The sequence below is a fragment of the Mirounga angustirostris genome, unplaced genomic scaffold, assembly GCF_029215605.1.
Source record: "Mirounga angustirostris isolate CCGP_5_RB_7025 unplaced genomic scaffold, mMirAng1.0.hap1 SCAF_17, whole genome shotgun sequence".
Taxonomy (NCBI): domain Eukaryota; kingdom Metazoa; phylum Chordata; class Mammalia; order Carnivora; family Phocidae; genus Mirounga; species Mirounga angustirostris.
Genome location: NW_026991725.1, coordinates 29,982,369 through 29,998,487, shown reverse-complemented (window position 1 = coordinate 29,998,487; position 16,119 = coordinate 29,982,369). Strand labels below are relative to the sequence as shown.

At 38.3% G+C, this 16,119-nt stretch overlaps 1 protein-coding gene across 2 annotated transcripts in view; it reads left to right on the top strand.

Annotated features, from left to right (window-relative positions):
- The window catches only part of NSF (N-ethylmaleimide sensitive factor, vesicle fusing ATPase), a 144,043-nt gene that overhangs the window by 43,801 nt on the left and 84,123 nt on the right, over positions 1-16,119 (top strand). For both annotated transcript variants that reach the window (XM_045888722.1, XM_064583410.1), the window contains exon 8: positions 999-1,154. In XM_045888722.1, coding sequence (XP_045744678.1) covers positions 999-1,154 — 156 coding nt within the window. The remainder of the gene's footprint in view (positions 1-998; positions 1,155-16,119) is intronic.

Below are 16,119 nucleotides of genomic sequence, written 5' to 3'. Positions count from 1 at the left end.
ACACCTTTTGTTAAGGTATCTTATCTTAAGGGAGTTGCATGACTTTCATACAACGTGGATATTTCTAAGTAATTCATGCAAAGGTGTGATTGATGGGCTTTTTTCCACTGATCAATAAAATCGTGTATTGATTTAGCATGCGGTAAATATGGCCACAAGAGGGCAGTAGAGTGTAAGAAATATATTTTTGATCCCTTTGTAAAGGAAATGAGTCCACAAAACCCTAACCCATAAAATCACCATCTAGGATAAACTTTTTCTAATGTGACCTTTTCGTCTCTAATTTAAAAAAAACTATATCATTTTCTTTTTTGTTTATAGTGGAGTGAACTAGGTACTTTTACTGTTTTTGAAATGGCTAATGTGGTTCTCTTGAGTTACTTTAGGTGGCACTATGACATTTAAGTTAGATAATTTTTATTTGTGAAAAGTAGAAAACGTGAATTTTGAAATCATTAAGCCTTTAGGATGATTTTAGACTTTTGTGTGCAAGTGGGGAAAAAAACAAATAAGACATCAGACTTAGTGCATCCTCTCAGGCTAAGGGGTTACATACAGTTTATAAACTTAACCTAGATAAATATATGTATTTTTAAATACACTTGCTTTGGGAGCCTTGAGGGATTGCTAGATTTCAGTTGCATTTCTAGCAACTAGTGTTGTCTTCATCAGATATACACGTGGTGTTTCCTCTCATCAGCCAAGTTAGTTAACTTTGTTAGGATAAGAGGTTAATAAGACTGAGCTCCATGGATTGATCACAAATGGATACCGCATGAGTTTAGACATTTCTGAAATGTTTTACTGGCCCTACGTGGGTCCAGACAAAGTAGTTAACATAGCAAAACTCATTCTTCTTATTAGAAAATCAGCTAAGAGCATGTTCATCTTTGCATAGGGTAGCTTCTCTATTCATTAAAAATGCCCAGTGATTTCTGTCTTTTTTCACCCAGTAATGAAGTTCTTGTTTCACATTTGATTACCTTTGTTTGACATAGGCAAAGCTAAAACCAAGGAAAATCGCCAATCTATCATCAATCCTGACTGGAACTTTGAAAAAATGGGAATAGGAGGTCTGGACAAGGAATTTTCAGATATTTTCCGACGAGCATTTGCGTCCCGAGTATTTCCTCCAGAGATTGTGGAGCAGATGGGTGAGTTTAAAAAGGAAAATTTGATAAAAATCTTGTATTGTTAAAAAAAAAAAATGCAATGAAATCTTTTTTAAAATAATGTTCTGAAAGTATTTTTCAGACCTGCCATTATATTTTTGTTTTAACTTTTTCTTTTAAAAAAATGTTCTAAAAAAATTTTTTTTAAGTATTAGAATTTTTAAAATTACATTTTAGTTTTATAGGGAAAATAGAAATATTTGGGGTTACTTTATCTTATTGATTTATTAATTTAAGTATGTGTATGGACATTTTTAGAAATTTCATTTTATTTATTTATTTATGAATGTTTTTCTCTAGGGCATATTTAGGAATTTCACCTGACTCTAAAGATCCACTGTAGGTCTGAGATTTACCCTGCTGAATCATCATTACCTACTAGACTGTGGGCATTGTTCTTACGTTAGCTCTTGCTTCTTTTTATTGTGCTGTTGCATTACCCAATTAGTACATCTTCATACCTAGTAAATGGATTCTTGGCATGTTTTTCAATTAGATAAGTTTGATCCAAAAAGACAAATGCAGGATATACATGGGAGTTTCCATATTGCATATAAAGAAATGTGCTATTCATTTATCATTTCCTTCTTGAAGGTTTATTTAATTTATCTGTGTGTGAAGTGGCTTTATTTGCCCTAGTGGAAATGCTGTCATGACTGTTTTCACATCCATATCATAGGTTGAATTGGAATGTGAGCAATAGAATATCTGAGAAAGGAATTTATAACATAACAGCTTCTGGCAGACTATTAGTATAAAAACAGTATCTAAAAAAAACCTGAAGGAATATGAATATATTACTCCCTTCACCTCCATCATTCTTTATCTTTACATTGCTACTGGCAGATAAAAGTATGGTGGGGAAAAGAACTGCTTTCTAGGCACTAAGTGCTTGGTTCTCTTAGCCTCCTATTGTTGGTAGCCTTTCTGCCTGGCCGTTCACTCTGATAAATTACAGGCACAGCACACACCTGTTCTCTGGGTAAAGGTCGAGTGTGGAGTTGGATTAAGAGAAAATGACAGAGACCCTCATCACCTGAGTTTTATACACCTTGAGATGGCAGTAACATACTTTTTTTATCTGAAAGATGACAAAGGCCAAGTCCATAAAAAACGGAATTTTAATTTGGAACATAGTAAAAAATGTGGTCATTCACTGTCTTGGTAAATGTGTATTTCGAAGCACAGTAAGTCCATGTCCAAGACATGGAAATGTTGTTTGCATATATTTTGGGTATCAGGAGAGATAAAAGGGTGATTTTAAATGTTCTGTTATTCTTACGGCATATTTTTTTACTGGTTTTCAAGGCTGAGCTCAGGCAGAAAGAGTCTAATGATTCTGTTTCTTTGGACATTTGTATTATCCGGCCAACAAGTAGAAAAGTAATGGCTTCTGTAATAAGCTATATTTTTAATTATGTTATAAATATTTTCTCACAGTTTTTGGAAGCTATCAAGGATTCAGTTATTCAGATATGTGTTTCCTGTTTGTGCATTATCCAAACCCTACTCTTGAGGGCCTCCGTCTGCAGTTGGGCAGATAATACGAAAGGAGCAAAACTCATATTGGTTGATTTGTGACTTTGCCAGCTGTTGGAGAGTTTGGAATTAAATCAAAACAGATTTGGAATTTTTGAGTGAATTTAATCTGTGTTTCTGCAATCCATAATATTGAAATCAGTTAAATTATAATAATTTTGTTATCGTCAACATGTTTTTTGACTAAGAATCATGGATTTCAATTTTGTTTGTGAGGGCTACTATCCAGGACCTTTTTTGTGGATTTATTTTTCTAATATTTTTACATTAATTGGATAAAAAATGAGTTCTGTTCTTTAAAAAAATTTTTTTTTCTCTTTATGGCTTTTTGCCATCAAGATGCATGTTATCAATTTGATTTAAAAAATATAAAACTACCTTTACTTTTGAGCTAAATTGAAAGACATTATTTTCTTTATTCTGAATGAAGATTGTCAGTGTCCTAAAGCTCATTTTTATGGTAAAATGGCTGAGAAATAATTCTCTTGCTATGCATATGTCATTCCGCGTTTTCCATTAGAGTCTTCTTTCTTCCTTTGAGTTTTGGGGGGAATTACATAGTGGAATACCTCATTGTAGTCCAAGAACAGTGTGGTTATAAAATTCTCATTAGGCTTTGGTAAAGGTATATAAAAGTACACATTGCTACATTTGGATAGAATATAAAAACAACGCTGCACAAGTTCTTTTTATATATATGCTGTGTTCTTTTACCCTGTCAGGTGGGAACAAAACTGTCTGATTTTTTCCCTCTCTCTTTATTAACTAAATAGCTAAACTTCTATGGTATGGGGATCCAATTGGACACTGGGCGTGATTGTTTAAATCAATTAAAATGGAAAAAAATAGTGATTAGAAAAGAATAATTTATGTAGGTTATGGGGCTGTTTTGTTTTGTTCTAAGCAGAGAACTTTTTTTACTTTTGGCTTGAGACCAAATCATTGTGTTTACCATGGAGTCTAGAGTTATGTCTACTTTGTAAGTAGGAATCCTAACTAAATGGATCTTTTTGCCTATATATCAAAGTTGCAAGTTCACAGAGTGATAGATTTAGAATTCTCTTCTCTCATTGTGTTTATGAGTGATAATTTTGCTTCTAGGTAATACAGTTCTTTCCTTTTGCTTGTGAAACTTCATGTTCCTTTCCACGATTGTGGATGTAGTTTGGAAATGTGCAGAATGTTATGGTGAGGTATATGAAGACCAAAGGGCTAACCAGAGGCACACAGTGATGCAGGAACATTCGAGGTCAGGTGAGGTCATGCACATGCAGTAAATGTCCTAGGAGCACGTTCTGAGTCCCAGGGTAGAGGTGTGGGCATCACAAAGTGGAGTCTGAAAGTCTTGGTGAATAAACTCAGAAGCTGATTGCTGTCCTTGAGCACAGTCAGGTGTCAGCTGAATATATACTTGTGTTCAGACATTTACACACTTATTCCCTTGCACGCGGTTTTGTGGAGAGTGTTGCGGATAATTGATTGAGTCCCTCAGTTCTTGTTGTGGCTCTTTTGTTGGCAAAGATAGAGATTCTGTAAAGAAACTTCATTTTTCAGCATCCCTGGCAATTACCCCTAAGTTGTAAATGCTAGGGCAAAAAAAAACACCAAAAATCCTCTTCAAAGGACAGTGGAATGATTGTTAAAGAATTAGCATCTCTTAAAGTAGTTTTAGGACTAGGTTTACATGTAGCCAAGGTAAGGGGCTTTGGCAGAAGTTACCCGTTTTAGAGCTGGAAGGAAAAGGGTGTGCAGACTGAGAGGGTCTCCAGCCTCACGCTGCCTTTTGGTGGCTCTATACCTCGCAGAGATCCAGGCCACCTAGCGGGGAGGAGAGCCTCTGTGATATCTTGTGCCCCCCTTCTTTGAAACGACTCTGTTCTTTTTGGTCCCCTTTCTCCATGCCTACCTCTCTAAGCCCATTTTCAATCTGTATTTTTAAGATTTCTTTTGAAATTCTAGAGGAAAGCAACTCTTCTGATACCGTAAGTGAAACTGCAGTTACTCTATGGAGTAGAGCACCGAGAAGATAAGGAGCCTCTCAATCACATGCAGACATCTTTCATAAGCTAAAAACAGTGCAAATAAAATATGGTGGAAGAAAGGGCACTGAGGTTTTGTACGCGCCATATTTGGGAGAGAGGGAGTTCTTGCTCAGATTAACATAAACACTGACACTCTTAAGATGCATTTTCACACCCCCACTCATGAGGAGAGATTGCAATTTAAATGGGGGTTAAGACATCTAGCCGAACTCCAGGGCTCTGTAAAAGGAACCCTAAGGCTAAAGAGCTTATCTGAAATTTGAAAAAAAGAAAAAAAAATGAAGCTTTCTGACATTCATCTTTTTTCCTTGTATTAGTCATAACTTGCTTTTCAGCTATATTTTAGGTTTTGAATGCCAACCTGACATCTGTTCAAGTCTGCCTGTAATTTATTAGGAAAGGAAAAGAAAGCAGTTGCTCACTAGTTAGAGATGCAAAACTTCCCCCTTCTGCTTTTCCACCAAATACTTATAGATGATACTTGAATATGAAGAAGTAATAATTTACTAATTCCGACTTCATATTGGGAAATTTGTAAAGTTTTTTTTTTTTAATTGAAGAAATGGCTTATGACCATGTGATTTCCAAAAATCTCTAGAACAAGATTTAGAGCTAAAGCTCACACCCTAAAAAAATACTATAGGTGCTTTTTTTATAAGTTGAAAATTTTAACCTTGAATTAATTCTTGCATTGGTTTTAATTTTTTTTAAGGATTTTATTCATTTATTTGACAGAGCCAGCGAGAGAAGGAACACAAGGGGAGTGAGAGAGGGAGAAGCAGGCTTCCCGCTGAGCAGGAAGCCCGATCTGGGCTGGATCCCAGGACCCTGGGATCATGACCTGAGCCGAAGGCAGATGCTTAATGACTGAGCCACCCAGGAGCCCCTGGTTTTAATTTTTTAAATAAAATTTACTTATATTTGAATAGAAATAATGTAGCTATGCTCATATCTCAGAGTCAAACCATTCGTAAATTCAGTCAGCCTTTTTTATTAATAGATAAACTTTTGAAAATAAATCTTTGAGGAGGCAGAACTGCCTATAGAGTCTAAGCTAATGGGTTAGATTTACTGGCAACTACAGGTGAGTTACAGATCAGTAATTGGGTCACTAGTCTAAATTTGAAACTATACGTCCAGCAGTGAGGAAATAATTAAATAAACTATGCTACATGCTCTTACCCTTGCTATGGAATACAGTGAAGCGGGTCTTAAAATGATACGGCTCCCAATGTATAGAGATGTTTTAATAAGAAATATATATAAAACTGAAAGTTAAATGCATTACAAAAGTCTCTGTGAACACACATTAAGTTGAAAAAACATTATTTATGTGAAAGGGAAGTTAGGATGGGAAATACAGGGAGATTTTTGTTCTTTTACTCTCTGTACTTCTGCATCTGAATGTTTTACTGTGATCTTATATTTCTACTTGTATAGTTAAGAAAACAACCAAAAGGTAATATCACAGGCTCTTTATCTTTTGTGGTGGCTTCACTGTCAGCACAACAAGGGAACGCAGGAACAGATGTGTCCCACGTCCTTCCTGGGGTTTCTGTGGAGGAGAAGAGCACAGGGGTAATGGGACCCCCCAGGGCTTTGATGGCAGCCCCTGACAGAGGGGAGTCAGAGGCACCTGTCCTTTTCCACTGAAAAGGTAAAACCAGTTTCCTGATATGTAACACACTACTTCCTCCTGTTACTTTTTTGCATTATGCTAATGGGTATAACCATGAGAACATTTGCATCCAGCCTTTACTCAGCTGTGGAAGCCCGAGAGGGTGGAGAGTGGGACACAGAGACTGGAGGGAGAGCAGAGTTTCTGATGTGTGAGGAACTGTGCTTGAATTTGCTCGGTCCTCCTCACACCTTTCCACCGAGGAATCCATCTCCCGTGACTCCTGACTTAAAGTGGTGGGTGTTTCTTCCCCTTTTACTCCCATATTTAGATTGGTGATGGTGATGTTGATGACAATGGTAGCTAATACTCCTGTAGTGCCAGGTGCTGTTCTAAGTGCTTGACATATATTAACTTATTCTCACAACAACCTTGTCAGGTAGATACTGTATCATCCCCATATTATGGAGATGGAAACAGTCTCGAAAGGTTAAGTAACTAACTAGTCCAAGACTTAGAGCTAGTAAATGGTGGAGTCAGATTTGAACCCAGGCAGTCTGGCCTCAGAGGCCATACCCTTAACACTTACGTTCTTCTTCTCTCATGAAAGCCTATCCTATAAAACTGCTAAAATGGGCCTTCTCAGCCCCACTTCTTGGGGCCTCTGAGGCAGTCTTTGAGGGAGGTAGAGCTAAGGGTTTTTCAACTGTGGCATCATAGACATTTTTGGGCCCGATCATTATTTGGTGTGAGGCGCTGGCTGTCCTGTGCATTGTAGGATGTTTAGCAGCATCTCTGGCCTCTACCTACTAGATGCCAGTAGCACTCCCTCCCTACCCTTAGTGGTGAGAATCAAAAATTATCCAGACATTGCCAAAATGGCCCTTGGGGGGCAAAATCACCCTTGGTGATCTAGTGCAAGCCCCTGGCTTCTCTTTACAGGTGCAGAAGCTATGGCCCAAGGTTACTAAGCAAGTCACAGGCAGAACTAGGACTAGAACTTGGTTCTCCTGATTCAGGAACCCTTGAAGGAGGAGAAGGAAGTAACTTACTAAGTTTGTCCAGCTAGTAAGTGGCCGAGCTGGGGTTGGAAGTAGGATGTCTGGTTCCAGAGTTCGAGTTCTCAGCTGTCTCTCCAGGTACTGGAGAGATGGAGCCAAGAATCAAGGAATCAAGGAAGCCCTGAAGTTTAGGTCAAAGAATATTCTATGATGAGTAAATAAGTGCCGCTTTTGCCTTTCTCCCTTAATTAATTCTCAAAGAAATTTACAAAGTTGTCCATATAGAAAGGTTCTGAGAACTTAGACATGACAGGTTAGGAGGGTGGGACAGAAGAGAGGAGTTACTGGAAACCCTGAAGGTCTGTAGGTCTGGCCTCACCCTCCACCCACCTTTGCCCCTATGTAGGTATAAGTAAGTGTTCAGAAAATACACTGCAGAAATCGGACTTCTGCATTTAGGTATCAGACAAGACAACTTTCTAAACTGTTTAAACTTTTCCAACCTCTCCGTCTCTTCTAATGAGTTAAACCACCTCCTCCTTCATCTTCCTTTTTGTCATCCTCCTCTTCTTTCTCCCTGCTTCTCCTGCTTCTCTTCCTCTCCTCCCCCACCCCCTTTCCTCTTCCCCTTCTTCTTTTTTAGATTAGTGGCATTTTCCAAAATCTCAGATTTTTGTGACTGCAGGAGGGTATTGACTAGGAATATAAAGATCTCTTTATCTGTTTGGGTTTTACAGTTTGAGCAGAGAAACTGTCCCAATTGAGATTTTTAAATTTTCTTATTTCTGGCAGATTTTCTGGGACTTAAATGTGGCAAAAATCAATGGACTTCTCTTGGCCTGGAGAAAAAGTATAAGTGCTCAATGTATGAGAATGAATGAACTCTCTATAACACTAAGGTCTTATAAATAAACTATCTTTCTAGGAACTGGATATATTAGAATTGTCATGAGCTCAAAGACATGAAGCATTGGTTGTAGGACTGCAGTGTCTAATAGGTAATAAGTCTAGTCCACTTTCTTCATGTGTTTTTTGGTACCTATGGTAGCATTAATACAGGAAGGAAGTGATTGCTATGGGTGTGTCCGGAAGCTTTGTCTTAAGTGAACTGTCAACTTAGAGATGGAACATAAATGCTAAAATCAAATAATCATTTAGAAGTTGAGCCCACCATAACCTAACAAGTGATATCAAAAGTCAGTATATGATAAAGTGCCAAATGAATGGTATAGATGAAAAGTCCTATTGCAGTTTTAAGAGAGAGAATCCCCGAAGTCTTCATGGAGGCAGAGCTTGAATGAGGCCGTGAATGCTGTATGATTTTGGATAGGAGGAGAGAGGATGGTCGTCCATGCCCTGGGAAGAGTGACAGACTCAGCAAGGTATAGAATTCACAGCTTAGACCAGTCTAGCAGAGCTGTTGTTGGAAGAAGCAGGAAATTAGATTTAGAAGTTAAGTTGGGGTTGTATGTGGAAAGCTATGAATCAGGAGATGAGGACTTCTTTTTTTTTTTTTGTAAATACTAAACCTATTTGACCTTCAAGACAGACTCAGGTGCTTCTTCTGTGCTTCCTCTATACCTTCTATATACTTAGAATGTAGCTTTCTTCTTAATATACTATAATTATTCATTTGAATTACACTCATAAGGGGGAGTTTCTCAACCTCAGCATTTTTGACATTTTAGGGTGGATAATTCTTTGTTGGGAGAAAGGCCTGGTCCTGTTTGTGGTAGGCTGTTTAGCAGCATCTCTGGCCTCTATCCACTCAATGCCAGTAGTTCCCCGCCTCTTTCCCCCTGTGTAGTGATCAAAAGTATTTCGCCTGAATGGCAAAATTGCCCTGCATTGAGAACCACTGCTTTAAGACCTTTGAAGGCACAATTGTAGTGTCTTTTTACCCATGTGTTATCAACATCAGGGCTGTTTGGAGTGTGGTCTACAGACCATTGCTGGACCATGAACCATTGTTTCCAGTCCATGATGAGATAAATATTGAAACTGAGAGTAAGAATTTAGAAACTTTTTTAGCAATTTAACATTAACACAAGGTTTTTTATTGTATTTTATAAGAATATCGATTAGAAACTTTTTAAGAAAAAAAAACTGGACCTTAGCATAGATAGTTTGAGAAGTATTGCCCAAGTAAATATTTGCTAAATGAATGACATTTTTTTTTAAGATTTTTATTTTTATTTATTTGACAGAGAGAGCGAGCGAGAGGAGGAACACAAGCAGGGGGAGTGGGAGAGGGAGAAGCAGGCTTCCCACGGAGCAGGGAGCCCGATGCAGGGCTTGATGCGGAGCTCGATCCCAGGACCCTGGGATCATGACCTGAGCCGAAGGCAGACGCTCAACGACTGAGCCACCCAGGTGCCCCAATGAATGACGTTTTTTAAAAAGATTTTGTTTTTAAGTAATCTCTACACCCAATGCGGGACTCGAACTCACAACCTCAAGATCAAGAGTTGCATGCTTCACCGACTGAGCCAGCCAGGCCAGGTGCCCCTAAATGAATGAAATTTTTTAACAAATGATTATAATGAGGAGTCATTGGAGAATTTTAGCAGTGGGATAAGACGAAGTGAATGTTTTAGGATAGTTAATATGGTTATTCTGTGTGAAAAGGATTGCTCTAGAGAAGAGCCTGGGAGACCAGTAGATTCTCCCATTTGTGTGGTCCTTAGAACCTGGATTGGGATGGTGGCAGTGGGGATGGAAAGGGAAGAAAAGATGCGAAAAAGGTTACAGAGATGAAATTGGCAGAATTTGGTGATTACTTATTGTGGGTGACAGAGTTGGCGGTGAGAAGTCAGGTCTCACTGAGAAAATGTTAGAAATGAGAAGACCAGGAGGACCTACTTTGGGGGGAGTGGAGATGTCATTGCACATATTTTTGTTACCACAAAGAGAAACTAGAACCTGAATTGAAGATAGGAAGAATTACTGATACTTATATTTAGTGAAGCCTAGCCTCAATCTCTGCATGTTTGAGAAGCACTCTGTTGACCACTCTTTCTTGAAATATCCTTTTTACTTGGTTTCTCTCACTCCAAGGGTTTCTGATTTTCCTTCTACCTCTGACTGTCCGTTTTGGGGGTGTGTATGTGTGTGTGTATGTGTCCTTTAAAATGCTGGAGTTCTTCGGGAGTCTGTCTTAGATCTCCTCTTTTCCTCACTCTGAGGCTGTTCTCCGTAAAACTGATCACACTGATTCCCATAGCTGCAGTGTTAGTATCTTGATGCCATCAACTCTCAAATATGCATATTTTGTCTCCGTCTCAGTGTAAAGTTCTGGATTTTTATTGGCATAACCTGTTGCCTATCTCATGATCACACAGATAAGTTCAAAATTAAATTCATTCACCTGCCCCTCCATCTTCCCTAAACATGCTCCAACTCCTGTCTTCTGTCTTAGGTAGTGCTCTAGCCGAAAATTTGGGCACCTTCTTTAACTCTCCTCTCTCCCTCCGCTCCACTTCCCAGATAGTCACAGAACAGACCGTCAGTGCTACAGTCTCCTCACTCTTCCAGATCTGTCCAGTCTCTCCGTCTCCCCCTCCCTCCGGTCCCTGCCACTGCCTTGTCAGGATCCTTTGCCTGCATTGCTCCCTGGGCCTTTAGCCTTGCCCTTCTCCAGTCCATTCTTTACACTATAACTGGAGTGATTTTTTTAAAAAGGCAAGTCTGATCCTGTCACTCCACTGGTTAAAACTCTCCAGTAGCTCTCAGCTTCCTCCATGGTTTATAAGCCCTATGTGTTCTGGCCCCTGACAAACTTCCCCTCTTCCCGAAGCCTGTGCCCCTCCCCCATGCTCTGGGTTCCAGCCAACCTGTCCTATTTCAGTTCCTCTAATGGCTCATGCTACTGTCTCTTACCTCTGTACCCCTGGGTACATTTCACCATCTTTTTATCCCACTCCTCTTCATCCTCACTATCAAACACTCCATAGAGGTAGTTGGTTGGTATGATTCTGTTGCCTAAGATACTCTTACAGCTCTGTAGGAGGCAAAAATCTTTAATCCATTGCCTTTAGTCAAATGTTTATAGATCTATTTCCTTATCTTAAACTTTTGTTGCTGTTGAAGATAGTTAACGCCTTAGATTATCCTCTTACAATGTTCGGTAATTGCCCATTTTGAACAGTGTTTGTTGATAAGGTAGTCAAGGGGACACTTAGAAATATTTTTTATTTGTGAACTCATACTTCGGCTGATTTATGTTTACTTTTTATCACATTCCATCAGAGAGGAGGTGATAAATGCTCTACCACTTCTATAAATCTTGTCAGTTTCTTATATGTGAATACTGATTTAGAAAAATGACTATCTGGATAGGATATTGGAGGAAGGGAGGTGGAAGAAAGAATTAGTGATAATGTTAGCAAAAAGCTGCATGGAACTTAATACAGAATTATTTAGGAGAGTACTTCTACCGGGACGCAAAAAAGAGACTTTTCATAGAATTCCATATGACTCGTTACTTGGAGCAATATACCTTTGATAGTATGTTTATAATTTAAAAAAACCTGCAAGAAACGTGGGTTTCTTTTTGTTTTTGCTTTTTGTTTTTTAAATAACACGATGTTCTTTCAGGTTTTTCAAAGAAGTTAGAGTAGACCGCAGTAAATCCCTTCCATATACCATTTTCCTAATTGTGTAAAATTTGACATTGGAAATTACTGTAGATCATGTATTCAGTACTCGAAGATTTCCTGTACTGGTGGCTTTGAGTTCTTCATTAACACCTCAGGCTCTTAACACGGTATCTTTTCTCTGGGCAAGTGATAGTTTGAGTTCCGTTCCTATTCCGGAGTGACTGAAAACTGATGTATAAAGATACATACATCTGTAGCTTGAACTTCTCTGCCGTTTATACCTGTATTTACTCGAACTTATCCACAATGACATAATTTTTTTGGAAGTGCTTTGATTTTTAAAAAATCTACCTAGAATCCTGTCATGAGGGAGAAAACTTAGCAAGACTTAAGAGCCTTTTGATAATGAGTGGTTACTACAGGATAAACCTATAATTAGGATGCAGCCAAGCCACACATTAGATACATTCAGTCAAATCTCAGATATACGTAGGCGAATTATCCAGACTGCTGACTATTAGTGCATTCCAGGGACATTTCTCTGCTGATCCACAACTACTTTTTTGCCTGACGCTTTTCCTGTGTTACTGAACTTTTTCTACAAAACTTCTCTTGATTCTTTTTGCTTTTCTGTCTGCCACCTGATTACTTGGCTTCTTCCATAACTCATTTAGACAACCAGTTGTGGCTGTGATGAACTTAGACCAAGGGAGATAGGGAAGACGTGCTTCACTTGAGTTACAGATTCTCTGTAATCTCTTCTTTCTCTGGATGGAGAAGTCTGCCCATATGTGATAATAAATGACAGAACTCAGCTGTTCAAAATTCACATTTGTCTTGTAAGTAGTAATGGCTCCAGGTGGGACACTGTATCCACACGAGGAGAGAAAGATGATAGTTTTTTACCATAGACAAAAGATTGAATCCTTTTCTTCATTTTATGTAAAAATGAATTTTTAAAAAGTTGAATTGGTTGAACTTGTAGTTGAATAATTCTGTTTTTGACAACTCCTATAAGAATTTGAAGGAAAAGATCATTTAGAAGGATAGCTAGAAACAGAATAAAAGTCATTGTTTATGTTTATTATCTTAATTATCCAATCCATTCTCAGACACCATTTGCCCCTTTTGCTTGTAGCCCCTTTGCTTCCTGCACTCAGTTGCTGCTGTCAAGGTATGACAGTTGCTCAAAAGGATTGTCACCCATTTTGCATTATCTAATACTCCTCTCTGTGAGAGAACCACAAGTAGACAGTATATCCGTAAATATAGTAGATTTAAGTACATTAAGGTAGCTATATATTTGAATCAGAATTAGACCAGGTGAGAGTAGGAGACCTTAGAAATTAACTAGTCTAAAATTTTCCAAATTTACTTAAACTTACTTAAGCATACGTACATAAAGATAATGTTCCAAGGAAACACCAGTTTTGAGAAACACTGATTTTTATTCATGTCATTCTTATTTTGTAGATGAGGACATTGGGGCCCCAGAAGAGTAAGCAGCTTATTTAAGCTAAAGGAAGAGGGGGCTAGAATCCAAGTTGCCTTACTCCCAGCCTGGTACCCTTTCGGTTTCTTGATTCAGCCACTGAAAATGTTTGATTTATTACTGGGTTTTTTTATTCCTGATTTCACAACTTGGATGTGAAGCCATATTTCCAGTTCTCTAGGATAAGCTTCATTATTTTTTGGAGTCTGAATTTGATTCAGAAAGCCCCATCCTGCCTTTAGACCACTTCAGGTTTTCTGGTGGGCCTGAAGGTTCCAGAGATAGTACTTTTCTTTTTTTTTTAAATCTACTCATCACCTTTCCAGCTTTGATAGGGTCTTTTTTTTTTTTTTCTTTAAATGTTTTATTTATTTATTCATGAGAGTCAGAGGGAGAGAGGCAGAGGCAGAGGGAGAAGCAGGCTCCCCGCCTAGCAGGGAGCCCGATGCGGGACTCGATCCCAGGACCCTGGGATCATGACCCGAGCCGAAGGCAGACGCTTAACCGTCTGAGCCACCCAGGTGCCCATGATAGGGTCTTTTATTAGATCTCTCAGATCTAAGATTTCTGTTTATAAAAATACTTTTATTAATTTTTTTAATTATAGAAATACATGTTTATTATTTTAAAAATACACAAGTAAAAAGATAATCACTCAATATAAAAGAAAAACACCTGAAAACTGTTATTAATATCTGGAGTATATCATTTTACTAGTTTTTGCTTTGCATATATATACACACACACATATATATGTATGTATGGAGGGGGACAAAAATGTGTTTTCCTGTTTTGTAATCTCTTCTCCTCCACTCAGTAATGTAAAGTTTTTCTTAAATATTCTATAATTTATTTTATAGAATGAAAATGCTGTAGCTTATTTAAGTCCACTACAGTTAGACATATAAATTGTATTTACTTTTTCACTATTATACACTATGTTGTGACAATGACCCTTGAAGCTAAATGTTTTTTGCATGTCCATATTTATTTAGGATAAATTCCTGGAAGTGGAATTTGGGAATCAAAGAGCATTCCCAAGTGTAAACCCTTTTTTCATGCACTGCCAAATTTAGACTTCCTTCTTAAAAAATCAAAATGTTATAGATGAAGTCAATCACTAAATAGGTTCTCTGGAAGAGAGAGAAATGTAGGAACTCTAACGGTTTACTGGGAAAATGATGGACAAGGTGTCAAGAGTGTTGGAGCCTAGTCTTAGATTTGTCATTGACTGTGTGACTCGTTAGTGTAGTTTCCCCATTAGTAAAAAGGGGAAGATAGACTAGATATAGAAATGTTTCTGGAACTACTACCATGGGAACACCTCATTTTAGTGAGATATGAAGTCTGTACATAGACTCTGGCAGGGAAACTCATCCTTCAAGTTGCAGCTTGATTACCTTCTCTGGAAGATCCCTCACACATGTATCTTGCCAGGAGAAGGAATTTTTTCTCTTTGGTTTCTCATAGCCCTTTATCTATTTTGTTTCTGTACAGTTGTGTCTTTGATTTTTAATATTGAGCTCCTTATGACAAAGGCCATCTTACTCATCTCCTTAAAGAACTCGGCTTAGCATATTTTGGGGTATCTAATGGATACTCAGTAAATATCTGTGGGAGTTGAGAGTGATACGTAGGTCTCCATGTCCCCAGCCTATGAAATCAAAGAGCCTAGCCTCCTACTGAGCCTTGTCTTTTCCCACTCTGAAGAGCTTCACCATGTTTCTTCAGTTTTGGGGTGGTTATTCGAAAATGTCTCTCCTTCTGATGCCACTTCTATTTAGTAACACAATTATTCTCCATCTTTGGGGTCTATCAAAATTTGGGGGAGCTTTAAAAAAAAAACCCAGAAGCGGATTCCCAGGTTCTCCCTCAGGTCCACTGAGTCTGAGCCTCAGGCAAAGCCGACTACGCAGTGCCACCAGCGGCTGAGCTGTCCCTGTAGTGCTCACTTGGTGTTGGGCAGATGGGTGTTCAAGTTCCGGCGCTCTTGTTCTGCTGTGTCTCCAGGGGACAGTCTTTTTACTGCTGCAATCCTCAGTGCCTCATCTGACATAAGAAGAGTAAAAATAATATGTAGCTCACAGGGCTTTTTAAATGGTTACAGAAGAGAACATACGAGAAAGCGCTTAGGACAGTGCTTTCAGTAGCTGCACTTCTAGCCTCCATCTGTCCCTTCTTGGGTTCTGTATGCATTAATTATTTATTCATTTCTTTTGCTAAAACATTTATGTTTTTCCAACTCTTAGAAGTTAATATGCTCAGAGTGGAGGTTTAATAATTCCATTTCCGAAAGGTAATATTTCATGTGAACTTATTCATGCCTTTTGTCCAAGCATTTAGTGGTGATTCTTAGATTACCTTTACTGTGTGTAACATATGGCTCTATCTCCAGAAGGTTTCACCATCTCTCATTAGAATTCTTACTGAGGGGCCCCTGGGTGGCTCAGTCAGTAAAGTGTCCAACTCTTGATCTCAGCTCAGGTCTTGATCTCAGAGTTGTGAGTTCAAGCCCCACATGGAGCTCCAAGCTGGGTGTGGAGTCTATTTAAAAAAAAAAAAAAGAAAAGAATTCTTACTGAAATGAATTCTTGAAATGTTCAAAACTTTGTTACATATTTTTTTTTTTAAAGATTTTATTTATTTATCTGACAGAT